The sequence below is a fragment of the Ochotona curzoniae genome, unplaced genomic scaffold, assembly GCF_017591425.1.
Source record: "Ochotona curzoniae isolate NIBS_2020 unplaced genomic scaffold, NIBS_Ocur_1.0 contig_430, whole genome shotgun sequence".
NCBI lineage: Eukaryota > Metazoa > Chordata > Mammalia > Lagomorpha > Ochotonidae > Ochotona > Ochotona curzoniae.
Genome location: NW_024466219.1, coordinates 16,633,825 through 16,661,795, shown reverse-complemented (window position 1 = coordinate 16,661,795; position 27,971 = coordinate 16,633,825). Strand labels below are relative to the sequence as shown.

Sequence of the window (27,971 nt, the reverse complement as noted above, 5' to 3'; positions counted from 1 at the left end):
TTTCAGCTGTGTACATTTTTAATAGCAAAAAAATATGCATGTTGTGTCCAGAAAGCAAAAATAGAAGCTGCAGGATATGCAATCATCCTACAAATGTGTGTCCCTACATGCTAACCATATCCCTTTCTAGGTACTGATTACCATAAATATTGGTGCCAAAGAGAGACCGAGTTGATCTGTCTGAGTTGAGGCTTTTGGCATATTTGCGACCTTCTGTGGGGGAAAATTACAGTTCTGACTGCTCCATGGATTTCCTTGCCTTGTCTCTCTGTAGTTTCAGAATTTCAATCTCCAGGGACAGCTTGTATACCTCCAGGGCCATCTTCACCTCAGCTGGATTTGCAAGACACTGCATGAGTCTTTGACCAGCAAGCACTTGTTCACAGCCTTCAGGAACCACCTGAAAGAAATAGTCATCCCAGTCCCACCAAGGCCTTCCACGTGGGCCATGGATGTGTCCTCGCCCAGATGGCCAGAGACCTCTTACAGGGCCAGAGGCTATGTTTGCTAAACATCCACACACAGAGCAGGATCTTGTACAGATCAGGGTAGGTCAGGTTGACTGCTGGAACTCCAGTAGACCCGGCCCTCCAAGGACCGCAACATTTCCTGGTCCCGAGTAAAAGCAGAAAAACCTACCACCTGTCACTCACCAGAGGGCCACAAGGTGGACACAGAAGGTTGCTCTGAATGATCCAGACAATTCTGGACAAAGTCACTACTGCTGGCTGGGATGGAGCTCTGGGGTGGAGGAGGGGTCATCATGGATAGCGAAGGGCAACACAAAATTTCCTGAATTGTACAACTTACCCACTCACACTTGGGCACTTCTGGGTGCCAAGTTCTGTTCTCTGAGCAAGTGATGTTTGAGGAACCAATCACACCATAACCAGCGTTGCACTGGACAGTCACACTTTCCATTTCATTATATTGTGCCATCACCACAGACAGCTTTCCATTCATTATTTCTGGTTTCGGACACACAGCTATAATGGAAACATTGTTAGTCCATCAGTAAATCTAAGAAAAAGGACATGATAACAATCTAGGAATAAAATTATGTACAAGTAGGTGCTTCTAATTTTTATATTTTTGTTTCAATTTGATTATAACATTATATATATTTTAAGGGTATGTCCTGACTGTGGTGTGATTCGGGACATAAAATCTCCTTGACCCCTTGTTCATTATTCTCCCATATGAAGGGAACCTAATGGCAAGCAATAGGTCCTGGAACTGTTGGACCAAGGTGGTATGTGTTGGTAACTCACCTATGTCTGTAAATATTCAACCAGATTGTGCCTCTCCCTCTCCCCACTCGTGGCTGCGCATCAGGAGCCCCCTCGTATTATATACACATCTAGAGTGTGACAAGTGGTGGCCTGCACGAGCCTCTGATTGAGGCAAGTGTCATTTCCTGCACCTGTCAAATCAGCCCAGAAGAGCCTACATTCATACTGGGGCAAGTTGTCATGAAGACTGGGCCACAGACCCACAGGTATAAAACAACATATAAAATGTAAGGACCCTAGACCATGTCTAGAAATACATACAAGAAGCTGAGAGCAGGAATAGTTTCCCAAGGGTTGAATCTGTGACTGGCATTCCAAAGCAGAAACTAACAATGGTGCATGCCTTTGCTACTTTGTGCATCAGGCATCATCTGCTTGCAAGAATTGCTTAAAATGTGCTCCTCCTGCCTCTGGGAGGGAGGAACATTGCTTTTCATCTTCACATGAGAGTTCCCCCCACCCAGCCATCATCCTCACATGACTGTTCCCCCTACCCAGTCATAAGCTGATGGGAGGCTGGAGGTACCTTTGCACTGAGGGGCTTCTGGGGACCAGTGTTCATTTTTGCAGGAGAGTTTCTTCGCTCCCACCAGCGTGTAGCCTTCTTCACATTCATATTCAACCTCCACGTTGAGTGTAAAACGCTTTTGTCTATGATGCCCATGGGCAATGCTAGGCGGACTATTGCAACCTTCATGGTGAAACACAGACAGGAGGAAGCATGAGATACAGAATGTGTTGAGTAGTCCACCCTTGAATTTGTGTTGTTGGTAGAAGGCTTCCTTTCCCCCCATCTCTGCCCAGAGGATCACTTGGCCAAACCCAAGCATTCATGCTGCATCTTTTTTTTTTTTTTTTTTTTTTTTTATTATTTTTTCATTGGAAAGGCGGATATACAGAGAGGAGAGACAGAGAGGAAGATCTTCCGTCCGATGATTCACTCCCCAAGTGAGCGCAACGGGCCGATACTATGCCGATCCGAAGCCAGGAGCCTCTTCCGGGTCTCCCACGCGGGTGCAGGTTCCCAAAGCGTTGGGCCGTCCTTGACTGCTTTCCCAGGCCACAGGCAGGGAGCTGGAAGGGAAGCGGGGCTGCCGGGATTAGAACCGGCGCCCATATGGGATCCCGGGCGTGCAAGGCGAGGACCTTTAACCACTTGCGCCACCGCGCCGGGCCCTCATGCTGCATCTTGCAGACCTCATTCTGATGAAAGTTAAAGGTTCAAGTCCATGGATTTTTCTTGCCACCATGCCCTTAACAAGTGCATTCAGCTTAATTTTGTTTATAAACCATTTTTTTTTGCATGAAGGTTAGATTTGGCCCTAAATCAAACCATGCCACTCATGCATTCAGTGCATTTCAGGTTAAATGTAGAGATGTATGAAGAATACCAAAACATTTCTCCTTAAACTGTCTTGAGTTTAAAACACTGAGATGCAAAGAGGGTTCTCTGTTTTTCACATTTGCCAGATGACAAGACAGGAAATCAGACAGACGAAAATCAGACAGCCAGCCTCCCTTTTCCCACACAGGACAGAGATGTGATTTCTCAGTTGCTCATCAGCTCGGGGGAGGGGAATGAAACAGCTCCCGCAGTACCAGACGTCTGGAACAGACTTCTCTGACCCTCTTCCCACTCCCCTCTTTGCCGTGGCCTCTCTAAGACACATGGCTCTCTGTTCACAGCTGGATCATTTCCGAGTTAAAGTTACTGTTTTGAAAGAGTTCTTTCCAGAGAGAGTTACTTCTCTTCCAGAAGAGGGGCATGACATATGCTTCTTTTTCTCTTACTAATCTGTCTTTTGTTCCAGCAGAATGTCCCAACTAGGAGCTTATAGGAGTTGATAAAAAAAAAATGTGTGTGTTTTTCCTCTACATAGGCATGTATCAAGAAATTTTAAGTATGTTAGTTGTTGGCATTGTGGCATAGCAGGTAAAGCCACTGCCTATGACGCTGACATTCAATATGGGTACCCATTTGGTGCTCCACTTTTGATCTAGCTTCCTGTTAATGCACCTAGGAAGGCAGTGGAGGATGGTACAAGTTCCTGGGTCTTTGCACGCCTTGGGATACCCAGAAGGAGCCATTCGCTTCTAGCTGCAGTGTGGCCCAGCTCAGATGAGTGCAGCCATTTGGGGAATGAACCAACGGATGCAAGATCTCTTTCTCTTTCTTCCCCCGCCTCTCTCTATAACTTTGACTTCCAGATAAATAAATAAATCTTAAAAAATAAGGTCAATTCACAAACTCTCAGTCATTACTCCTCGGTCAAAACTGTTGCTCCATCTAGTACATGGTCATTGTGTTTTAAAATCATTTTAGAAAAGAGCTTACAGGAAAAATTAAAATGGCTTTTTTTACACTGAAACAAACAAGACCTGGTTCAGAGAACTTGTGTGAGAGGAAACTGCCGGGATACACGAACACTGCACAAGAAAGCCAAGTAACGGAGAGCAGTGGGAATGTCAAGTTCATGCTGATTTGGGGGGTCATGAGTACTGTATTGAAGTGCTTGCTAGAAGCACGGAAAAAATGATACCTAACAACAAGTGAGATTGAAATGGTGGTGTTGTGCTACAGAGGGTTAAGCCTTCAACTGCGGTATCAGAGCTGATCTTTGCACTGATTTGAGTTCTGGCTGCTTTACTTTCCCATCCTGTTTCCTGCTAATGGGCCTGCTAATGTGCCAGATGGCTCCTGTCCTGCGCATAGGAGAGACCTGGATGGTATGCCTGGCTCTTGGCTTCAGCCACTCTTGTGGGAGACCCAGGTTTAGTGCCTGCATCCTTTGGCATAGTCCAGCCCTGACTAATGTGGGCATATGAGGAGTGAATCAGTGAATGGGAGATTGCTTTGTCAAATGTTAACATTTTTAAAAGCCAAACAGGAAAAATGTCTCAGCTGGTCAAAGCCAGCCAACCTCTGTCATTAGCTTCACTGGTGCAGACACAGGAGGAAATGGAACAAAGTAGCCATGATGGCATGGATAGAGAAGCATGGGCACAAAAGCCAAGTTAATTGTCATTGAGCTTTCAATCTACAACGACAACCCTGGATCCCTTACAGGATAGCAGCTATTGCCACTTAGTGGCAAACTGACTACACTGGACCCTTTTCATCCTAAAAGAAATAGCAACTTATTATGACAGAAATAGACAAATATTAGTAGAATTGGTTTCCCTTTCCTGGCTTTGGGACCTGAGTCAGCACTGCTGTCTAAAGGATTACAGAGTGTCTGAACAAGTGGTAGGTGGAGGAACTAAGGACATGCCACCCTAACATATGCCAGGCTGGCAGATTGCGTGCTTTTGAGATGAAGGCACTTGAGATAGTGTAGCTATAAAAGAAGAAGCCACACAATTCTTTTTGGAGGAAGATGCCTTTCCCCTATGAGCACAAGAACTTGTCAAAGTCACCCTTGTCTTCCACTGTATCTCCTGGGGACACCTTTACTACTTACTACCCCATCCCAGTTCCTCTGAACTTTTATTCCTTCACAGATTTATGTTTGACTTTTCTTTATCTAAACAGTATAAAAGGCTTTATGTTTGGGAATTTTTTTTTCCATTCTCTTGTGAATATTTTCATACATGTAAATAAATAATAAAATTGATATGTTTTTCTCCTGCTAACTATCTTGATTCAGAGACTATCTGGGGAGCAGTAGGTATTGGGGTGATAGTCATGGTACCCACTCCTGTAAATCACTCACTGTACCACCCAGAGCCTGCTACCTGTCAGCTGTGGGAATGCTGTGTGAAGGAATTGCCAACTGACAGGCAGACGAGCGCTGTTTTCCAGAGGGCAATAGTCACTTTTCTAAGCAAGAGCCAAGCTTGCTGTAGCTATGGGTCCCCAATAAAAAGAAGCGTCTGGGTCCATAAACGAAGGCTTGGAAGCAAGAATAGCTTTTTCCAAAAGAGTCACCTGCAAATTTTGTCCTCATCTCCAAAAGATCTGCAGGTTTAAAAGTCATGGCTGGCAATGAAGAGACATCTCTACCACAAGAAATAGGATTGTTCATATTGCTTCACAAGCTGTCACTAATGCCTGGCCACTTTGAGCATCCTTACCATCAAGAGGTAATGCTATCAATTACAGTGGGAGAAGGGAGGGATGTGTTAGTACTTCACTGCCTCTGGATCCTGGAGAGGAAAGCATTTAGCATCCAGTAACTGACCTGAAGATGTAAATTCACAGAAGTCATTCAAATCAACTTGGGCAAGACTTGGTCTAGAGCGAAGAGAAAACCTAGGAACTAGAAGTAAGGGGAAAGCCCAGCGTGATAGCCTAGCAGCCAAAGTCCTCGCCTTGTATGCACCAGAATCCCACATGGAAACTGGTTCTAATCCCATCAGCCCCGCTTCCCATCCAGCTCCCTGCTTGTGGCATGGGAGAGCAGTCAAAGTTAGCCCAAAGCCTTGGGACCCTGCACCCATGTGGGAGATCCAGAAGAAGTTCCTGACTCCTAACTTTGGATTGGCTCTGCTCCAGCCATTGCGGCTACTTGGGGAGTGAACTATCAGATGGAGGATCTTCCTCTCTGACTCTCCTCTCTGTATATCTGCCTTTCAATAAATAAATAAACAAATAAATAAATAAATCTTAAAAAAAAGAAGTAAGGGAAGAATAGAGAACAAATGCAAAGAAGCACAAGTCGGTGATCAAATAATCCAGCATATGATTAGACATGGTCTAATTTCATGGATTCAGAAAAGATGAAACCAGAAAGGCCAAGAGAGTGAGTGAATATGAAAAATGGAGAGAAGAAAGACAAAATTGGGTCCACATCTTGCATTTTTAAAAACCTACATTTTTAAAAACCAAGCTTTAAACCTTCTCTGAAGAATCCCATCACATTGATAATTCTATGAAGTCTTACTGAAACTACACGATGGTGTTTGAGGGTGCCATCTGCCATCCGCTTGGCAAGTAACTGAAGACCGTGCTTTCCGCAGACACGAGTAGGAAACTTGGTCTCTGTAGAAGTAGGTGCAGTTATTGCGCTGGGAGGCTTTTTTGTGCTCCACAATTTCACCGTTCTCCAGCTGTGGTGGTGAGCAACATACCTCTAAAAAACAAAAGTGAGGCTAGAAGTTAGGAAAACACCATGTGGAGGCTCCTAGGGTGAACAAGCGTATTTCCACTTTCAGTTGAATTCACCCCATAGAGAGGCTGGAGAAAGAGGAAACTAGATACCAGGTGTCTGCTCTCCCTGTCCCTGATGGGTGGAGAATGATCCAGCCTTCCCCAGCTAAGCATTTTCATGAGGGGCTTCCCAGGTGACACATCAGAATAAACTCAGAGGAAATGTTTCACATTTATTCAACATCGGTGATGGTAAACATCCGTTTACTTTTGGCTTCATCAGATGTACATTATTGTTGGCTCTAAGAACATACTTCTGCAGTCACAAGGAAGACACATGTTTCCAACTGGTCAACTCATCTGACAGGTAATGCACAGAAAGAAATTTAAGATGAGTGCTTGTGGCTATTACATTTCGTCTTTGATACAACCTTTAAGAGAAAGAGCAATTGAGATTCTGTCATTGTTTGTTAGTGTTTGGGATTTTAGGGGTCCAAAGAAAGTACAGATGTTACTGTAGAAAGGAGGGCATGGTAGGGGAGGTAAAGTGGCAGTCCACCTGGATAGTGGGCAGGGATATGAAGTGGGTGTTCAGCCACACAGACAACTGGAAGGGACCCCCCTCTGAATCTATTCGTTAGATTGTGTAGGTATGCAGAACATCACCTGCCATGATGGGTGAGCTCCCACATGTAGAAAAAGCCCCATCAGCAGCTGTTAATTGGCGCTGATGATTGACTATCTGTGGTTCCATCACTTTGGGTGTCCCAGGAGAGGCACTTGTAAAGGTTGGTGCCAGCTGGAGGAGTAAGTGAAATTCCACCAAAGTCTAGGGTTATCTACTTGTACCCAATTCTATCAGGTCGGAAATGAACAATAGTGACTGATGGCTTATAATCTCCTAACATTTAAATATAATAAGAGTGGAAAGATACATTTTTAATTCATTAGTTGATATATTTTAAGATGGAAACTAATATTGTGTGATGATCAATTTACTTTCCAAAGGGCTTCCATGCCCAGAGCTGGGCATGTCTGAAGCTGGGAGCCAGGGGATGCTTCTGAGTTTCCCATGGGGGTACAGGGCTCCGCGACCTTGGGCCATCCTCTATTGCCTTCCCATGCCATCAACAGGGAGCTGGATCAAAAGTGGAGCAGCCAGGATATGGACTGGTACCCACATGGGATGCCAGTGCCACAGGTAAAGGATTAGACTACTACACCAACACACCAACCCTTTGGTGCTTATTTCTTTTCTTTTCTTTTTTTAAGATTTTTTTAATTGGAAAGTCAGATATACAGAGAGGAGGAGAGGCAGAGAGGCAGAGAGGAAGATCTTATGTCTGCTGATTCATTCCCCAGGTAAGGACACAGGCTGGAGCTGAGCCCATCTGAAGCCAGGAGCCAGACGCTTCTTCCAGGGCTTCCATAGGGGTGCAAGGTCTCAAGGCTTTGGGCCATTCTCCACTGCCTTCCCAGGCCACAAGCAGAGAGCTGGATGGGAAGCAGGGCCACTGGGATTACAACCGATGCCCATATGGGATACCTGTGTGTGCAAAGTGAGGACTTTAGGCCACTAGATTACTGTGCCAGGCCCACAGTGCTTATTTCTCTTAATGAACTATAATAAAAATTAAAATGTTCAGGACTGGCACTGTGACACAGTCAGTTAAGCATCCTCGAGCAGTGCTAGCATCCCACATGTGAGCAAGTTCAAGTCCAGGCTGCTCCACTTATCCATCTCTTCCCTGCTAATGGCCTAGGAAGGGCAGCAGAAGATGGACCCAAGTGTTTGGGTCCCTGTCACTCACATACAAGACCACAATGTTGTTGTAGTGCCTGACTTAAGCCTGACTGAGTCCTGGCCATTGTTGCCATTGGGACGTGAACCAGCAGATGCAAAATCTCTCTATGTGTGTGTCAACCTCTCTCTCTCTCTCTCTCTCTCTCTCTCTCTCTCTCTCTGTAGGTCTGACTTTCTAATAAGTAAATTAATCCTAAAAGAATAAAATAAAAATGTTGGACATTCATATGGGTTACAAATTATAGCAATATTGATTGTAGAGGGTGGTGCCAGTGCATTGAATGGAATTCCCCCAAATAAAGGGGGTTTTAAGCTCCCCAGGTCTGCCCAGGGATGCAAATCATCTGCCTGGAAAAGCCTCGTGGATAGTACAAACCTCGGCCTACCTGAGAAGACACTGCATCTACAAGCATGCTTCTTGGGTTGCAGTTCCTATTGCAGTCCATAGCTGTCCTGCCTGCTGCTCCCTTGCAAGCCTGTGGCCACACTCACCCTAAAAAGGGACTCCTGCAGGTGCACCCCTCAGATCACAATCCATGTTGCTGCAGGAGTCTGCCTCTACTGCCCTGTTTGCCCACTGCTTCCCCGCAGTGTGTTTAAGTCCAGCCTTGGTGTCCACCTGCTCTTGTGAATTCACTCACCACCCATCATACTGGACTCAGTCAATCTCTTCCTTCAAGATTTACATAATGTTTTCTAGTGCACAAAACATTTTAAACTATGTGAGTCTTGAGTCTAAATTCATATTTAAATTTTATAATTTGGATAAGTGTCATTTTGCTTCTTTTTGAATGGTTAAAGGTATCTTTTATTTAATAATTATTAAATTATTAAAAAGAATTATTTAATAATTACATCAATAAGATCCTTGCGGGGATAAAATAAGCATAACTAAAAAGGACCCTGTGTAACTCCTTGTTATTTAGGTAATAACAACAAAACCAAGCCCCACCGTTACTGCTGTCTACATAACCTAGACTCAGCCTGTATCCCTCCATTAGCTTGTAATTCCTCTGTCTTCATTTGAACGATTATAAATCAACTTCTTACCAAATATTAACTCACTATTTTAAGGGTGGTACAAGGGCAAAGCCAGCTCTACAAGATCCCAGAGCACCACAGTCAGAATTTAATAATCATCTCTGGAGCTCACACCCTCACCAAGACACTATTTTGAGAAACTTTGCAGGAACTCCAGGCCCTGACCGCATGAATGATCAATCGACTAGTAGCCTCCAGATGGGCCAGAGTCTACTTTGCTATCAAGGCATCTTCAGAACACTCCAGCTTCCCACACTAATCAATGTAAGGAAGGCCAGGAGCACTGTAGACCAGTCACAGGCCTTCATATGAGCTAATCACACACTGCACGAACCCAGTTTTAATCTAGGGTTCACTAGCCTTAATGTCTAAGCAAGTTTAGGAAGCAAGTAACAGCTGCCTGCTCCTTTGCTCTGCATGTTGCACAATAAGTGTCTCCTTCCTTCTCCCTGCCCAGGGTCAGTGATTGGCTCGCTACATGCTGCACATGTTAGCGTTTTCTGTTTTGTTTTGTTTATTTGGGGGGAGTTGACAACAGCAATAAGTTCTGTTAAATTTACTTTTTATTCATTCTTCTTACTACAGCTTTTCCTTCTATTCCGCTAAAATGAGCCCAATACCAACAATTAAACTTTACATCCTAATGCTAAATCAGTAACATGCTGATAGGTTGATCTGAACTGCCACTTTGCATTGGTTATGCACTTCACATATTTTTCAAGATCTGATGCGTAGCATAAAACTCTTTGTGTTTTACAACATATAATTCTCAATGTTTTCTTCTCTGAATGACAAGGTTCTGATGGATAAGTGGGAGAGGTATTCTCTGACTTGCTGTCAGTTTCATGAAGGCCCTTAAAATGGCACCCACTGGCAATATGGTTCCTCCTCCTTGGCCACAGACAGAAAAGGAGGCACTTGTCCTACTGGTGAGCCTGTATCCTCCTGAGGTCTCGTATCCTCCTCAGGCAAGAATACAGGGTCAGGAATCAGAGCCTGAATCTAGAGGTTGGGCAGGAGATCCAACTCATCAGCCTGCCAACCCATGACTCTAGAAGGATGAGACAAATCATCCGGCAGCTAGGGTTGATAAGGATTTTATAGGCCTTCCTTCTTTTAAAGCATCCTAAAGTTTCCATTGCAGAGGTAAGAGTTGTAAGCTAAGTCTAACTGGGGATGTCACTGAGCCACATTCTCTACTCTAGTCTTAAGAATAAGAGGATATTCTTCAAGTTGAGGAATCCTGGCATAGACTGCACATTTAACACACACGGAGATGTTCAAAGCAGTAACTCACCTTCACACGCTGCAGCCACACTCCAAGTGAAATCTTCCAGACACGTCACAAATAGAGGCTCATTTGTTGCAGGTTTGTAGCCACTCTTACACCAGTAACTTAGCATTTTCCCAACAGAATACACAGGCTCTTGTCTGAGATTTTGTGTCGGCAGATAAGCATTTGGAATATTTGGTAAGCCAATACAACTATCTGCTCATTAGGGAACAACAAGGGAGAGAGGACAATGTTACCAGGGTTGTCACGGTAGTCAATGCACTTGTTCCCTCCAAGCGTGGCATGTGTTCATTCAGCCAGGAGCACAGCTGCAATGACTGACAGATCAGATCCAAGAGGTAACAGACCTTCACCTAAGGATGCACAGCACTGCGGGAAGTCTCACCAAGACACTGCCAAGTGCTTTCTGTCTACTGAGCCAACTATTTGCAATATTTATTCTCCTTCCTGAACTGAAGCATTAGGCTTGTTAGGTTAACATGATGGGAAAACTATTAGAGTCCAACAAAAACATTCCCTGAATGATTGGAGGAAACTGACAGGAACCAGACAATGCCAACAATTTCCTGATTAAATTGTTTGGCTCGCAGGAACCATGCTCTAAGCAGTTGTGTTTAGCCTGAGCCTGCTCTTTTCTCTCTTGCCTGATGCTTTTGATGCATGTGGTATAGAAAATAAGCATCCACCGTATTGGATGTGTATGAGACTTATGATTATGGCTAATGGGGCAAGGTGCTTTTGTAAGCTTTTTTTTTTTTTGAGATACAAGTCACATAATATAAAATTCATTTAGAGAGTGCAGTTCAATGGTTTTTAGTATAATCACAAAATTATTCAGCCATCACCCCACCTGGTTTCAGAATATTTGTTTCGTCCCATATTTATTAGCAGTCACTCCTTGCCCAGATCTTGCCCATCACTAATCTACTTTACTTCTTCCATTAAGTTTACTATTCTGAACACATTGTTAAAGAAACTGGAATCATATAGTGTCTTTGTTTTTGTGGCTGACTTCTTCTATCTATAATGTTTTCAAGGTAGCAGAATGGATCACTACTTCATTTATTTCTATTGCCAAATGATATCCTACCGCTTGGGTACTCTGATTTTAAAATTTATCTGTCATTCTCAACTGATGGGCATTTTAATTATTGGGCGTTTGTGAGCAAAGCTGCCATGGAGCTTCATGGAAAACGTGTGTGGACAATTGCATTTCTTCTGGGTAGACACCTATGAGGATAATTGCTGGGTGGGATAGTAATTCTGTGCCTAAACTATGGAAGAACTGTCAAAACCCCTTTTCAAAGTGACTCAACTCTACTAAATTCTTGTGAATTTTCTGTTTTACTTTTTGTACTTTTCAACTCCAAAATATTCTCTTGATTTTTAAATCTTTCCTATCTTGATGGCTAATCTCTATTTAATGAGACATGGTCATAACACCTTTCTTCAACTTCTTTCATACTCTCCCTTTAGCTCTTCAAACACAGTATGATAGCTGCTTTGAATTTCTTTGAGCTTTTTTTTCTGCAAAGTCCAACCTCTGAGCTCCCTGAAAGACAGGTTCTATCTTTGTTTTTTTTTTTTCTATTGGCATGGATTACTACTCTTTCTACTTGTTTGTGTGATTGACAATCTTTTTGGAAAATCGAATCTGTCAGATAAAACATTATCATGATTTTAGGACTGATTTCTCCCTCCCCTCTCTCAGGTCCTATTCTTGTGCTTTCTTTGTTTGGCTGGTTAGTTAGTGGCTTGACTGGGCTTTTTCAGTTAAGGCTATTTACCTCAGTGTTGGCAATATCTAGTGACACACATTAGAATACACAGCCTTGGGCATGCATAAAGTTTCCTCAACTATAGTTTTCCATCTGTTTCTTTCTCATTAAGCTTTTGAGTGGTTTACCTCTACTGGTATGGCACACAACTATTAACTTCCAGGAATTGTGATCTACTGATCTCTCACAACCCTCTGGGATACAAATTTCCCCATTAATATAAATTAATATCTGTGTGATATTAATTTATAACTCTCTGGGATATAAATTAAACTCCTTGGCAGAAGCAGTTTGATGACAATTTAAAGAATGCTCCCACCTGCCCTGGCTGCCATTCTTCATCAAATGACCGACCAGAACCCTTCTGATGGTATAGGAGCCACAAAGAAGGATAAGAGGTATGGCATGAACTAATACTGTCACACAACTGTTCCCACCACCAAATCTCCATAGTTTTTGTGGGTTAGAGGCAGGGAGAATAATTGTCAATTTTTACCAGCTGGTGAATCTTCCCACAATAATTTTTCCATTCTAGGAAGATAAGGGAAGATGGGAGATGCCACTTGTCTGCCAAGTCTATTGGAAAACTCTCCTACAACATAGAGACATGCAATAAAGGGGGACTGAATTCGCCCACTGTCCCAGACTGAATCCTCTGTGTAGTGGGAGCTGGGGTGGATTAAAGACAGTGAGATTTGGTTCCTACATAATATGAGCCACTTCCCTAGAATACATACCATTTGCCTTTAAAAACAACTATTATAATACTATGATTTTGTTAGAAAAAGACAATTTTCTGTCAACTGCCAGAAAATGGTGGAAATAAGTAAATTAGTCTACTGTATCCACAATGTCTTGGGGTTGGGAATCTGAGTGACTTGTACAACTATGTGTGGCAGCCCTTTAGGATGACATTTGACCTTGGAGAGTATACTGAAAGCACTTTTCCTACCAAGAAACAATAAAGAAAATGATCAACTTAAGTGTGAATTTTATTAGCATTCAAAGTGGATCCAGGCATGCAAAGATGCCTACGCCAGCAGTTCTTGGTACCCCTACATGCCAAACATTGAAATCCCTTCATGATCCATACTCACTGGGCTTACAAACAGGAAGTGAAGGATTCCAACTGCTGTCATTCTCACACTGGATTAAACTGCTGCCTGTGAGGTCAAAACCATCCTTGCAGTTGAACATAATAGAATCTTTGTATCTATAGATGGATCGAAACCCAGAGATAATCTTCCCATTTGGGACATCTGGCTGAGGACAGATGATTTCTAAAGAATCAGGAGAAAAGACAAGGGGCTCTTTAAAGACCATTGCAATCAGGATCCTATTGCTGCTGTTAATCCAGTTACAAGCATAAATCAAGTAGTTAGAAGGGAAACATTTGAATATACTTCACATGTACTTTATATATAATATGTATTTTAATATAAGTATTTTCAGGTTTTAAAAGCCTCCATATAATCTTTCTCTTTCCATGATATGGTTGCAGATAATCTCTTCAACTTACTCACCAAAAAGATCTATTGTTGTAAACCCAGTAGAAACAGCTATCTTCAAGGTTTCCAATCTTACAAGGATGATTTTGGTTGGCTGTGAATCAGGAGCCAATGTTAAGAACATAGGGACCATGAAGAGGCAGTAAGAACGCGCAGAACCCTGTGCCCCCAGTGGACGACAACAAACCTCCCCCGGCCCTCATTCCTCATCCATCACATCTGCTGTGTCACTCCTCCAAAGCCCTTCAGTTCCTCAACTCCTGGCCAAGCCCACTATTGTGGCTACAGCTGAAGTTGCTTTCATTTCTTGGATGCATGAGTATAACAGGTACTCACTTAGTCTGTTTCTATTTCTAAAACAAAATACCACACACTAGGCAACTTAGGAAGAGAAAAAGAGAGAAAAAAAGATATGAAAAATGCTCTGGCTCCCTAGCTGTCAGGGAAATGCAAATGAAAACCACACTGAGATTCCACTTAACCCCAGTGAGATTAGCCTACATTCAGAACTCTACTAACATCACCTGCTGGCGTGGATGTGGGAAGATATTCTCTTTCACTGTGGGAATGTAGGCTAGTACAACAACTATGGGAATCAGTATGGAGAGTGCTAAGAGAATTGAAAATTGACCTGCTGTATAACCCAGCTATCCCACTTTGGGGGATTTATCGAAAGAAAATGAAATCTGCATATGAGTAAGGGATCTGTAATTCTGTATTTACAGAAGTACAATCTACAATAGCAAAGACATGGAAATAACCAAGATGTCCATCAAAAGAGGAGTGGATAAAGTATTCCATGGAATACTACTCAGCCATGAAAAAGAACAAAATCATACCATTTGCAGCAAAATGGTCCCAATAGAGACCATTGCGCTCAGTAAAACAAGTCAATCCCAAAAGAACAAATATCATACCTTCTCTCTGACATAAGGCAGCCTTCATGCAAAACATGAGATTAATAGCCCTTTCAATACTGTTTTGCTACACCTCGGGGGGTTGTTTTTATTTTCATTCATTCAAAAGAAAGTTTTTGCTTTTCTTATTAATTTCCTCACTGACTCAGGTCATAAAATAGCACCATTTGCTTCAGGAAGGTCTTTGTTTTTCTTCTTCATTTCTTCAGCAACACATTGGTCATTCAGTGGAATGTTACTTAACTTCATGTTGTTGCAAATTTTCTGTTTTTCCTCTCTGTTGATTTTTGTTTGATGGCTTTTTATTTAAGGGGATATAGATTAACTATGAAGACACAATGCAGTGTGCATCTCTGCTTCCAAATAAAAGAGGGACTCCCAATGAAACTGTTGAATGTATCTTGACAATAGGATGCTGGACTCTCTGCAATTGTTCATGCCTACAATGTCAGGATACACTTAAATAGCAGAACGATGGACTTATGACTGATTGTAAAGGATTCTACTACTGTAACGACATGAGGGAAACTAGTAGAGGGAGCAGAGGCTTGGGGAAGGGGGAAGGAAAATCCTGGAGCCTATGGAACTGTATCATGGAATAATAAAATAAATGAATAATTTTTTTAAAGAAATGCGTCTTTTTACAATTGTAGGGGCTGGGAAGTCCAAGGGCTTGGCACCAGCAAACCCAGTGTCTGGGGAGGGCTTGTTGTGTGCCTCCAGATGGCACCTTGTGTTGCACTCCCCTAAGGAGGAAGGGACGAACGCTGTGCCTCACAGGGCAGGATGGTGATAGAGCCAGGGGTCTCCCAGGACACTGACCTCACTCAGGAGGAGACACTTTCAGGGGTTTAGCCCTGCCCCCGAAGACTCCACCCTCTTAACACCTCACTTTGAGGTTCTCTAGAGAAAAAGGGCCCTTGAGGCAGTGTTAGAGAGAAGGAGGGTAGTTCAGGCAAATTCCAGGAAACGTCAACCTCTTTAGGGAAAAACAGAATATAAAAAACACAATTTAGAATAGACCAAAGGGAGGAAGATGGCATCTAAGATAAGAATATGAGAAATATTAACCAACTACAGACCCTTCCTGCATGTAGACAGAAGTGGGGGATCCAGTCACTAACCCCTTTGGTGCTTGTGAACTGGGTGGAGGGGTGGAGGTGGAGGAAAAGAAATCCAAATATGACATTCACTAGGTAAAGGGTCAGTATGTTATAGAAAAGGAAGGGAGAGAAAGAAATAACCAAAAAGAGACCATTCCCACAGGGCGATGGAGTTCTAGGACCCCCTTGCATTGGAAGGGTCGGGGGAGGGAGCTTCTGCTGCTTATTGCAAATGAACTTGCTTTCACTCCTGTACTTTCTGCCAGGCTTTCCTCCCTTATTCCTGTGCTGAGCAACAAGTCAGCGCACCAAGACAGGCAACCCTCCAACCTGGATGTGACAATTCCAGCATGAATTTGGAGGGATACAGTCAGATTGTAGCAGGTGGCTCTTGGTTGAGACTTGGCCCACTTCAAATTGTTGTTCACGCTCCAATCAGAATCATCTTTCTAAAATGTGCCATGTTAACTCCTGGGTTACTACAGTTCAATGCCTCCCATTCACATTTCTTATTAACTTGGGAGTGACACAAAGCTGTTTATAACCTGTCCTCTGTAAACTTTTTCAACCTCAGATACTGCCATTTCCATCTTTTGCAAATCTGACTCTAGGCATGTGAACAAACTAATAATACCATACTTTATCTTCTAACTCAAGAATGGCTTGCTTTGTCCTACTGACATTTATATATTGTATGTAGCTAACATGACAAGTGCTAACCAGTATTACCATTCCTGCCTTCTAAACAGAAAAACACTACTCTCCTCAGTCCTGTGAGGCTAGGTAGAAGCTACTCATTAGCTGTTCTAGACAAAAGACTGTGAGGTCTATGCGGTCCCTTCCAGGCCAAGGCCATTTACAGCCAAGACACATCTGCCTTTCTCTTTCTCTACAGAAGAAATTGTGAAAGCTCATTTTGCTTGAAGGTGCTGGAAGGTCACAGCCACCTGGACAACTGGTCCTTAAAGAACACATAGACAGCTGCCACCCTAGGGAAGCTCCTTGGTGTGCAGCCGATTTGGTATGAAAGAGAACAAACTTTCATTTTGCGCACCAGGGAGACCCTGGCACTGTCTACTGTAGCATATCCTAACACAGCATGCCGTGAGCTATTAACTGGCCTGCTCAACAACTGCTTCTGTGCAATCATGAGCCTGACCTTGGTTGTTTTTGTTTCCCTGATAGATTCATCCTCCTTTTTCTTTCAAACAAAAGAAAACAAGCAATTGGAACGTACTTTTGCAGGTAGGAGGGTCTGAGCTCCAGGTCCCTACTGTTTTATTCTGTATTGTACAGGAAATGGAGGCCTCGCCCAAGAGTGTGAAGTCCGGGTCACAGGTGTAGGTGATGATGGATCCAAACGTGAAGTACTCTTCATTTTTGCCGTTGTGCTTCCCATTGTTGATGTTCGGAGGGGACTCACATTTCACAACTGAGGTGAGGAGGGGAGGACAAAGATCATCAGAGCAGACATATCACAGATCTGCAATCCATGCTCATTCTATTAGAGCATGAAAATTGCAGGAAAGATACACAGTGCTTTTTAAAATTATCTAACATAATTTATAATTAACCTAAAAGAAAAATACTTACTTTCACATTTTGGGAGAGGATCACTCCATTCAACTCCTTTCTCTTGAATATCACAATAACTACTGGTTGACCCAATTAAGAAATATCTGAATAAGACAGGAACAATGATTTTAATAGAATTCTTCCTACCCTAAATTAAATTGAATAAAGAGATAGAACAAATAGAATGGTTAGTTAATATTGAAATAAAGAGGATCTGGTGCCACGACTCAATGAGCTAATCTTCTACCTGCAAGTGCCGGCATCCCTTATTGGTGCCAATTTTAGTCCCAGCTGCTCTACTTCCTATCCAGCTCCTTGCTTGCGGTCTGGGGAGTCAGCAGAGGATCCATGTCCCTGGGACCATGCATCTGCATGTGCGACCTGAATGAGGCTTCTGGCTTCAGACTGGCTCAGCTCTGACTGTTTCAACTATTTGGGAACCAGAGGATGGAAGATCTCTTGTTTTGTTTGTCTCTCTTTTTCTCTTTGTCTCTCTTTTTCTCTGTAAATTGGCCATTCAAATAAAAACAAGTAATTCTTAAAAAAAAAAAAGGGGGGGGTGCCTTGAGATGAAAAAAAAAAGAATTAAAAAATAAAGCATGTTTCCTAGGATATCACCTCCCACTGAGCACTAATCAATAAAATTCCATTGTGCAATAAGATGTGACTGTTTCTTCGTTCAAGCATCTAAATATGAGGTACAGAACTTATCCTGAGCTCAGGCAGGCCAACAAGTGTTTTATGTAGTGTTCTTTGGTCATGAGAACTATTGTCAAAAAACCACTGAGAGCAGTGAGACAAACTCAAGAAAGCTAAAGACTCAGAAATTAGCAAGAGCCACAGAAATGGGGCACAATTAATTAGCAGAATGATGGACTTGGAACTGCTTAAGAAGGACTATACTATCACAATAATATGGGGGAATAAGCAAGGGAGAGGGGCTTGGTGAGGGGATAAGGAAAATCTCAGATCCTATGGAACTATAGCATAAAATTAAAAATAAAATAGAGGGGAAAAGAAAAGAAATGGGGAAGTCCCTGGCATACAGAGGTAAGCCAAACATCTGGAAGTCAGGAGGAGGCTTCACAACAGACAGCACATGAGTTTGGGGTCAGTAACCCAGCCAGGACTCAGGCTGCAGATAGAATTTGATGTTGCAGGAACCCATGGAATAGCTTTCACATTAGGCTTCCTTTTAGAAACCTATGATAGGTCAAATTACAGGCAACCAAGAGATGGCCAGCACAGCTTATGCTGAAAACAGAAATTATTTAAAAGCACTGAACAAACAGACCCAAAATGAAGACAAGGAAAGGATGAAGAGTGGCTGAATGAAATATAAATATCCTATGTGCGAATGGAGCTAACTACATGGGAGGTGAGAAAAATAGTATGTGCTCCTGGGTGCCGTTAATCTGCCTTCTAAAGTTTAAAATGATTTTGGAAATTGTTCATTTATTTGAAGTCATGTATTTAAAACATATAAAAGAGAGCATAACAAGTATTCAAAGAGCTCTTTAACAGAGTGGAAAGTAGATTGGTTGGTACAACGGTGATATGTAACTAAAATGCACAAGCTAGGTACAAGGTAACGTGTCTGAGAAGCAGCCATGATAGTGAAAGTTTGCAAATACCCAGGTGTGTGTCAAAGAGGCTGATGAGTCGGAATCCATCTCCACATGGAATTCTGTGCAGTTGAAAAAGGAAATCATCGAGGACCTTCACACGCAGACATTCACACATCACTGGTGTACATTGATGAGTCAAAAACAAATCCATTCAAAGCTACATTTGCTATTGAAAATGAGAAAATGAAAATATGTGCTGGTTTCTTAGCTTGTATTAATGGAAGAAAATGTTAGAAAGATATGTAGAAAAAGAACGAAAAAGTGGTCCTTGGCTGAGGGAAGGAGAGAATTGGCTGCGTGGAGATAGAATGGAAGCAAAAAAAAAAAATTCAATGAATGTTTTTCCACACCATTTTAATTTTTGAAATATATGGACATCTTAGTTACTTCACAAATCGATTTCAAAGGATTGGATCTAGATTACCTCACACTCACCCTTCTGAACAGCTGAATTCTATCTGTGATCCAAAAGAGAAATCTGTCTTAACTTCCACTTGCCCATTAGGTAGATCTCCTGGGTTTCTGCATCGTTTCTCTAGGAACAAATTAAGATGGTAAGCAGTGATTTTTAAGGGCCGGCAGATGTGTCAGTAGGAGAGCTGACTGATGCATCAAGCTCCCTTGCTGCTTCCAGACTCAGACGCAGATTCAAACTTATTTCTGATTTATTTTAGAGGGAAAATAAATACAAAATTTGCTCTCTCTCTCTCTTTGACATTTTTCCAACAGAAAAAAACACACAATCACTGTGATAATAGAATCTGAGATCCAGGATTTAATGCCATGATCAGGAACTGGGAGCCTTTAGCTCACTGAACTGCAGTTACTAGAAAACGCATGTCCTCAATCGTAAAAGGCATGCACACAGGACGGTACAGATTGTTAGCCCTTTTTGCTGGAAAACCCTGCAGAGAACATTCCTGACAGCAAGTCGGTTCTTCCAGATGTGAGATTCCTTTGGAAACCATGCTATCCCTTTCTAGCTACCTAACTCTTAGTATTTTTAAGTGAATCTGGTATTCAACTATCGAGATAAAGTTTGTACTGTGTTTCTTGAAAGAAATGTGTGGAGAGCGTTGCATTATAGAGCATTGTAGACTTCTCTTTGATGCAATTGGCTAACTTGAAATATTTTCTTCTTTGTTAATGTTTTGTTTTGGTTCTCAAAAAGCGGCATATGTCTTCATTGACCAATTAGAAGGTTCATGGTGAGGACAGATTCATGTAGCTCCTGGGCCAAGTTTTCAAACATGGAATAAGTACATATAAAAAGAATAAATACAGATACTCACTGATGCAGAAGGTATCGTACTCCCACAGGCCTCTGGATGTACAGGTAAGCAACTGCTTGGAGGATGCTCTGCCATAGCCAGGGCGGCAGGTATATTTCACAGTTTCTCCAGTTCTGTATTCAGTCTTATACAGTTCATTTGTTGGAGAAGCAAAAATCAAATAGGGTGGGGGGTCACAGTCACCTGGACACCAAAATGACAAGGAGCACCAAATGTTACAACATAGGATGTGGCGTCTTAACACTTCAGTAGCATGACTTACAGATCAGACACTATCCTTTTCCTCTCATCAGGAACAGCCACAGTTCCTATGATCTCCCTCCATTCAGTGACCTCAATAATTGATCAGTAATGCGTATCTGTTTTAAATTATAGTGATAACAATGAGCAGCAGTGACAGAAGGTGGGATTTCTTTTCCCTTTTCCACCACACACGGATAATTTGTCTAAAAATCCCCCATCTTGAAAAAGGTACTCTCCTCTGCTGCTGGTGGCACTGTGGACTCAGGCAGCCACTATGGACATCAGTATGGACAGCACTCAGGCAAGTGAAAATCCATTTAACACATGACCCAGCAATCCCACTCCTGGACATTTATATATATATATAAAGTAACACCAATATGTGGGAAAGTAGCATCCCTATATTCATTGCAGCACAATCCACAATAGCAAACACAAACAAACAACCTAGACACCCATTGAAAGAGGATTCAAAAAAGAAACTGTGGTATATATACTCTATGGAATACTACTCAGCCATTAAAAAGAAAGAAATGTTACCATTGGAAACAAAGTGGTCCCCATTAGAAACCATTATGCCCGGTGAAATAAACCAATCTCTAAGGGACAAATATCTATGTTCTCTCTGATATAAGACAACTTTCATCCAAAGTACAAAATGAAAATATATTAAGGTTAAACAAGTTTGTACTTGTAATCTCACAAAGAATGCAATGGAGACCAGAGTCACAAGAATCACAGATCTACAGTATGCATCTCTACTCCTGAATGAAAGCAGGCCCCAATAAAACTGTTATTTATACATAGACAGCAAAATACTAAACTCCCTGCCATTGCTTATCCCTACAATGTCATGACTCTCATAAAGAGCAGAGCGCTGGAGTCAAGGCTACAGCTGAAGGACTATGATTATTGTAAAACACAGGGGACAGTGGGGAGGGGAGGAGAGAAGAAGGAGATAAAAGGAGAAGCTCTAAACCTACAAAACTGTAAAGCAGAAAATAAGAATGTAAAAAAATCCCCCATCTCTCTAACTCGGATACATCTATAAAAAGTCAGGAATTTCTATGATTTTGCCTCAACAGAAATATGTTACTGAATTTTAAATAATATTACATAACATCAATTGCTCACAGAAGGAAATTGAGTGGCTAGGAGATGGACAACAGTAACATTTTTCATTTATATTTTTAAAAATTTTTGGATTTTGAATAATAAAGAAGAGGAAGCATGAAGCCTTTGAAACAACAAAAATATATGATTTTACTTTCTGTGTAGAAATTAAATACTGAACTGAATTATCTTAATTTTTGGTATCAAATGAATTTATTCAAAAGGCACAAAAATAGGAACACAGACAAACAGGGAAACATGCATTTCCTGGCTCACTTACTAAAGGCTCACAACAACCAGGGCTGGACCAGATGAAGCTGGGAACTCAATCCAGTCTCCCATGCGGGTCGCCACTTGCTGCCTGCTAGCATGTGTATTACAGCAGTAAGACTCAGGAGACAGACTGGGACTCAAATGCAGGCATCTGGCATGTGGGATGTTAGACAACCTATTGTGGCAAACACCTGCTCCTGATTCACCTTTTCAGGACCCCAGTAACTCACAGGCAATGAAATGTATTCACTCAGGCTGATAGGTAATACAGATCTATTTGTTTCCAGTCACAGTTGAGAGATAGATTGCTTTAGAAATTCCAGGAGAAGAAATTCTAGGAGGAAGTGTCTAGAAAATTGATTATTTTGCATGTTGAAAAAAAATTCATCTAATTCCAGCAGGTCAAAAACCCTTTGCTGCCGAAGCTAGGTGCTCAGCCATCTCGGTTTTAATCTTCAACCTGAGTATGCACATGATCTCAATTACTTTCTGCCCATCTGAACTCATTCGTCCATTACTCACCAGTAACAGGAGCCAACAGAACAGTGACCAAGATCATCTGGAACAGAATTTGATCCAAGACTTTCCAGTGCCTAGAGAAGGGCCAGGCTGCCATTTCCCCCTTCTTACGATGGGTCCCATTCAGAGCTCTTGAGATGCACAGGACCTGCTGCTTCCCCAACATCTTTTGCTGAAAAGAACGTGATAATAAACAATCATTGAATTGCTACTGCTTATCAGGTAACAGGATGATTGATGTGGGAACCACGTCTGAAGGAAATTACAGCCTACAGTGGAAGAAAACACAAGTACGACCAAACAAGACTGCAAAGTTCCCACTCAGGAGATGGATAAGCTCCTGAGAGGGTTTACAGAGGAGGCCACAGCTGTGCTCTGTGTACAGAATTCTGGGTCTCATCTCCACTGATGCCCTTGGTGCCCTGAAACCCCAAGGCAATGGCCAGAGTAGAGAGGGGTTGGTGCCTCCTCCCTTCCCTGGGTGCATGTGGAAAAGGCCCATCCACATCCAAGGCTGTGGTCACTATATAGGAATCATACATGGAGTTCTGGGTTCAAGTGTGTCCTGCAGATGCAGCCATTTCGCTGGTTCATAAACAAATGTGAATAATTGTCTTCCTCTGCCCTATCCTACATGGAAACCATCAGCCAATCAGGCCTGTCTTCTCTACTCGGGTTTCTAGCTAGCAGAATTCCAGAGGTTAACTAAAATTGCAAGCCTTTCTAAAGCTGATGAAAGGCACCTCAACAAAACAGGGAAGAAATCTTGGCTCGTCCATCGCAGCGGCAGAGAAGGAGGTATCAACAAAAACAGCCTCACAACTGTTGTTTCCAATGCAGCCATCCTTCCTAGCTTTCAGAGATCATTGCTCTGCCACATGGAAAGCAGTCTTTAAGAAAATCCACAGCTTGGGCCTGTGTCGTGGGCATAGCACGTGAAGCAGTCACCTGTGACACCAGCATTCCCTATCTGCAAGAGCCCTGTCTCAAGCCCCAGCTGATCCGCTCCTGATCCGGCTCCCCGGTAATGCAGTAAGGAAGTCGGCAGAAGGTGGCCCTGAGTAACTGGTTTCCTGCCATTTGTGCGGGAGATATGGCTGGAGTTCTAGGCTCCTGTTAGCATCCTGGCTCGGCCTGGCCATTGCAGCCACTCGAGAAGTGAGCCTACAGGTGAAGGCTCTCTCTTTCTTCACTATCTCTCTCTTTCTAACACTTACTTTTAAATAAGTAAATAAATCTATTTTTAAAGATTTATTTATTCCTATAGTCAGATATGCAGAGAAGAGGAAGAGAGAGAGGAAGATCTTGCATTTTTGTTGATTCACTCCCCTAACGGCCGCAATGGCTGGAGCTTTGCCGATCCAAAGCCAGGAGCCCATAGCCTTTTCCGGGTCTCCCACACAGGTGCAGGGTCCCAAGGCTTTGGGCCGTCCTCGACTGCTTTCCCAGGCCACAAGCAGGGAGCTGGATGGGAAGCGGGACTGCTGGAATTAGAACCAGTGCCTATATAGGATTCCCGGCGCATGTAAGGTGAGGACTTTAGCTGCTAGGCTACTGCTCTGGGCCCAGTAAATAAGTATTTAAAAATACAGTTGAAACTACAATTTTAACCATCTTTGTGAAATATTTTCATAGAGTTAATATTTCAATAAATACTTCTGTTTTCTGAAAGTTGTAAAAATTTGTGTACAGAAGTAAATTTTTTTTCATCTGCAATCCTGAAAGTAAACTGAAGCTTTTGATTGTTACATTTCTTATTTAATCCAAAAGATTTTAATTGTTGAGTCACAATTTCCAAGGTTTAGATTAGTATGTCTAACTACTCTCGTAGGGGCCAGCATCCCTAGTTAAATCACTGTCTTCCTCCACCATCCCTTGACCTCCATGCTGACTCATTCAGGTAACTGACATTGCAGACTAAAAGCCTGACTCACTCACACCCTCCCATTTGTCCAGTCTCCATATTTAAAGTTGCACATCCTGTCAAGCTGGTCATAGCAACAGCAGTAGAGTCTGTTTTTTCCTATGTTCCGCCACTCTAGTCTACATCAGGTTCTCACAGTTTCCTTCACCTAGACCACAGCAAAAGCTTTCAGACATTTGTAAGTTTGCTTTCATGTCAATATATTCTATTCCAACAAAGAAATTTAAGTCATTTTGCTTAAACCCACCCATGGCCTCCAGTCCCTAGGTGCCTCATCTTTCACATGGCTTCAATTTCATGAAAGTACTCAGTGTTCCCAAAAGACACTCTGGAATTTTTTAAGCACCCATAAGCATTTGCACACATAACGTCTCATGTGCATGAATGCCACTCCCTGCAACCTCTCTTTTATCACCATGCAGACGTGTTGTCGCCTCCAAGAAATGTCAGCATCCTTTATGGCCCTTAGTACTTTGATGATTCCTTAACTGCAGCAACATCTGGTATTAGAATGATTTCCCTCTGCCTCCTGAAGTGGACTGTGGGTTTCTTGAAGAGAAAGGCACTTACTCAGAATGTTATCTCTAACCTGGAATTATAACTGGAGTATGCTAGTTTTTCAATACATATAAAACAAATGAAACCTCAACTGGTTTTCTCTTCTGAGTGAGAATGAGCAGCTGTATCCATATCAAATGAAGTGACATGGGTGAAGTGCTCTGCCAATTTTGTGGAGAGGATGCAGAGTATAGATTTCCCTAACACTCATGTCTCCAGTTGCACATTTGCAATTGCCCAAAATGGCTCCTTGGGCCCTTCTGCAGAACTCTCCTGCAGCTCACCCAGAGGTGGAAGTTAGGGTTTTTGAGTTGTGGGGACCTGAGTCAGAGCCCCAGCAATGGCGCACTCTGATTCAGTGATCCTGAAGAAGAGACACCTGCTTCTTGGAACTCAGTTTCCTCATCTCCAAAAGGCTGACATTAAACTTAGAGGATTCATTTTATTCCTTAAAAGCTCTGCTATTCTGTACCTTCCCACTAAAAAGCTGAGACTGCTATGTTTTCCACTTCAAAGACATCATCTATTTAATTCCTAGAGAAATGCAAGCAACACAAGATCCCCAGTCAACCTGGCATATCTGTTGTGAAAAATACCATCAGCTCTTGCCAAAACGGTTCAATCTGAAAGATACCAGTTTTCAAATTTCTCCTCCTGTTAGAAGTTACTTTTTAAGTTAAAGTGTGTATCCAAATGCCCCTTTTAGAATTCAGATCCCTCTGGAGAGGATCGTTTCACTGGTCTCAGGGTGAATGTCTTTTTCCCTACTCCTAGGCTCTCAGTCACATCTCTTACAAACTCTGGGAAGAACTTACAAGGCAGGCACTTGACATAACAGCTCTGATGCTGCTTGGGCATCCACATCCAATGTCAGTGTGCCTAGTCTGAGTCGAGGCTACTTCGCTCCCAATTGCAGTACAGCTGCCACTGAGCTTCCTGCAAGACAGCAGGTGTTGGCTCAAGTTCACAGGTACCTGCTGCCCACCTGGTAAGCCTTGACTGAGTTTCCAGCTTCCAGTTTTGAACTTGCCTAGACCCAGATGTTGTGGGCATTAGGAGGATGAATCAGCAGATGGGAAATGCTCTCTCTTTCCCTCACCTTCTCCATCTCTCCTTTCTCTGCTTTTCCTTCTCTACTTTTCAAATAATTGAAATAAATGAAAATTTTGGAAAAGAACTTATCTCCACATTGTCCCTTCGCTTCCTAGTCTCTACAATTTCAATTCTTTCTCTGTGTGTGTGGGAGGGGGACGGATCAGAACATTAAACAAACACAACTGGAGGACACAGAGCCCCCAACAGCTTTAGGTATACTCAACAGGTGTCTCCTTTGAAATCCAACAAGTCTATGAGATTTTTCTTGTCTATTGTCACAACTTGTGAATGATTCATGAATTTACAACGCATGCATCAAGCATTATTTATTCAAATGAAGGAAAGGCAATTTTTAAAACCTCTAACATAGTTGGAATATATGGAAATCAACTGTGTTTCTTCAGAGCATCAGTGACATAGTTACGGGCGCCAACACCTTTGGTGGAAGCACGCTGGATCTACTTTTTCCTTTTTGTATCATTGAACTTTGCCAAGTGATTGCTCCTGTGTGGTTCAGATGTAAGTGCAAGATAATCTTGTATTGCTTTTCTTCATCAATGGGTTCTGTTAATAAGCAGTATTATTATTCTCTCATTTATAATTAAAAAATAGAGTATCAGAAGGGTTTTTTTTAAAGTACTTTGTAAAGTCACACAACCCCCTAACCAAGTGCTCCTGAAAAGATTTCTGCTGAAAGCACTGCTAAATTTTTGTCTCAGTCTCTGTCCATATAATCCTGCACTTCTTTGTGAAGTGACAAACCACTAGACAAACCACTAGCTCTTCCCCCACAGTGCTTCAAGTGCTGATGAGTTCACTGACCTGTGGTAGCAGAGGAGGAAGTAGCAGGCTCTATGCTGGGGCCTTGGGTAGCTTCTCAAGGAAGAAAACAATCTTGATTGCTACAGTCCGCAGCTCTGTGCAAGACAGTCTGTCATAACGCCTTGAGGCTGGCCAGGAATGGTTGGTTCCACCAAAACTTTCCTAAATGGTAGCCATGCAGTTGGCCAGACAGGGACAGCTGAATGGATGAGCAGAAACTCCCTCCTGCCCAGTGAATGATTAACAACAGCAACGAAGCAGCTGCCCTGCTTGGCTGATCTCTCTCCGCTTCACTTCTTGTTTTTGGTGAAAATGTTGCAATTGTTTATTTTCTCCTGTGCCAACCACTTCCCCTAAATGAAAGGCAATTTGAAATTGATGCCAAACATTCTTATTCTTCATAAACACAAAAGGCTTGTGCCAGGTGTAATCCAGCTAGCGTGGAAATCTTAGATGCTTGAGGGGTTAGACAGGTTCCAAAAAATGGTCAAGCTGGCAAGCTTTCCTGGGACCCAGAGACAGATAGTCTTGCTGTGCCCTTGAATCCATCCCAGTTCAAAGAAGTATGGAAGTAGGTCTTGGATATTTTATTGTCCAAGGTGCCAGAGCACATTTCACTTCCCAAGGGCACTGTCGCGATCCTTCTCTCGCCTGACCGGCTTCACTGAAAATCACAGCACGTCCACCTCATCAAATGTCCTCTCTGCTTCAGTCCTGACTCAGAGGGAGTTATTTCTTCTTCTGCCCCATTTTCACAATGTGTCTCTCAACCTGGAAGGATCCCTCAGCCTTGCCAGAAATTCTGACTTCACTTGGCTTCTCTAGTATGGTCCTGAAGTGGTTGAAGACGTAACCTGTGCTTCCTGCCTCTCTCATGTCCCATCACCCTGTTGCCTTCCACTTTGGATTCCACACAGCTCTCTACCGGCTCAGCTCTCTGAATCCTCTGTCGCATTTGACACTGCTGGTGATTTCTTTACCAGAAACGCTCTTCCACTTTGACTCCCACTGCCCTCAACTTCTCCTTCATGTCTGATACCTCCATCTTAGTAGCCGCAACCTCCTTTTCCTCTCTCTCATCCCTACACGTACATCCATCCCAG

The 27,971-nt window shown here is 42.6% G+C and overlaps 1 protein-coding gene across 3 annotated transcripts; it reads right to left on the bottom strand.

Annotated features, from left to right (window-relative positions):
• Positions 1-27,157, bottom strand: C4BPA (complement component 4 binding protein alpha). 3 transcript variants are annotated; one of them, XM_040985588.1, is made up of 12 exons: positions 26,869-27,157; positions 22,473-22,738; positions 20,322-20,504; positions 19,465-19,564; positions 17,420-17,505; positions 17,064-17,258; positions 13,396-13,578; positions 10,524-10,715; positions 6,176-6,364; positions 1,819-1,983; positions 811-986; positions 1-400 (listed from the first exon to the last, which is right to left on the bottom strand). In XM_040985588.1, the coding sequence occupies exons 2-12, from the start codon at positions 22,633-22,635 to the stop codon at positions 227-229; spliced, it is 1,806 nt and encodes a 601-aa protein (XP_040841522.1). In that variant the 5' UTR covers positions 22,636-22,738; positions 26,869-27,157; the 3' UTR covers positions 1-226. The 3 variants fall into 3 exon arrangements, with proteins under 3 accessions (XP_040841522.1, XP_040841521.1, XP_040841523.1); XM_040985587.1 differs by having other exon boundaries at positions 22,473-22,641; XM_040985589.1 differs by having other exon boundaries at positions 22,473-22,638.
• Between the last annotated feature and the right edge of the window lie 814 nt (positions 27,158-27,971).

Excerpts from the sequence above, each read along its gene's own strand:
- C4BPA (XM_040985588.1), bottom strand. The coding sequence starts at position 22,635 with ATGTTGGGGAAGCAGCAGGTCCTGTGCATCTCAAGAGCTCTGAATGGG. Across the intron at positions 19,565-20,321 it reads GTACGATACCTTCTGCATCA|AGAAACGATGCAGAAACCCA; the intron begins GTGAGTATCTGT and ends ATTTGTTCCTAG. Across the intron at positions 6,365-10,523 it reads TGTGGCTGCAGCGTGTGAAG|AGGTATGTTGCTCACCACCA; the intron begins GTGAGTTACTGC and ends TTTGTTTTTTAG.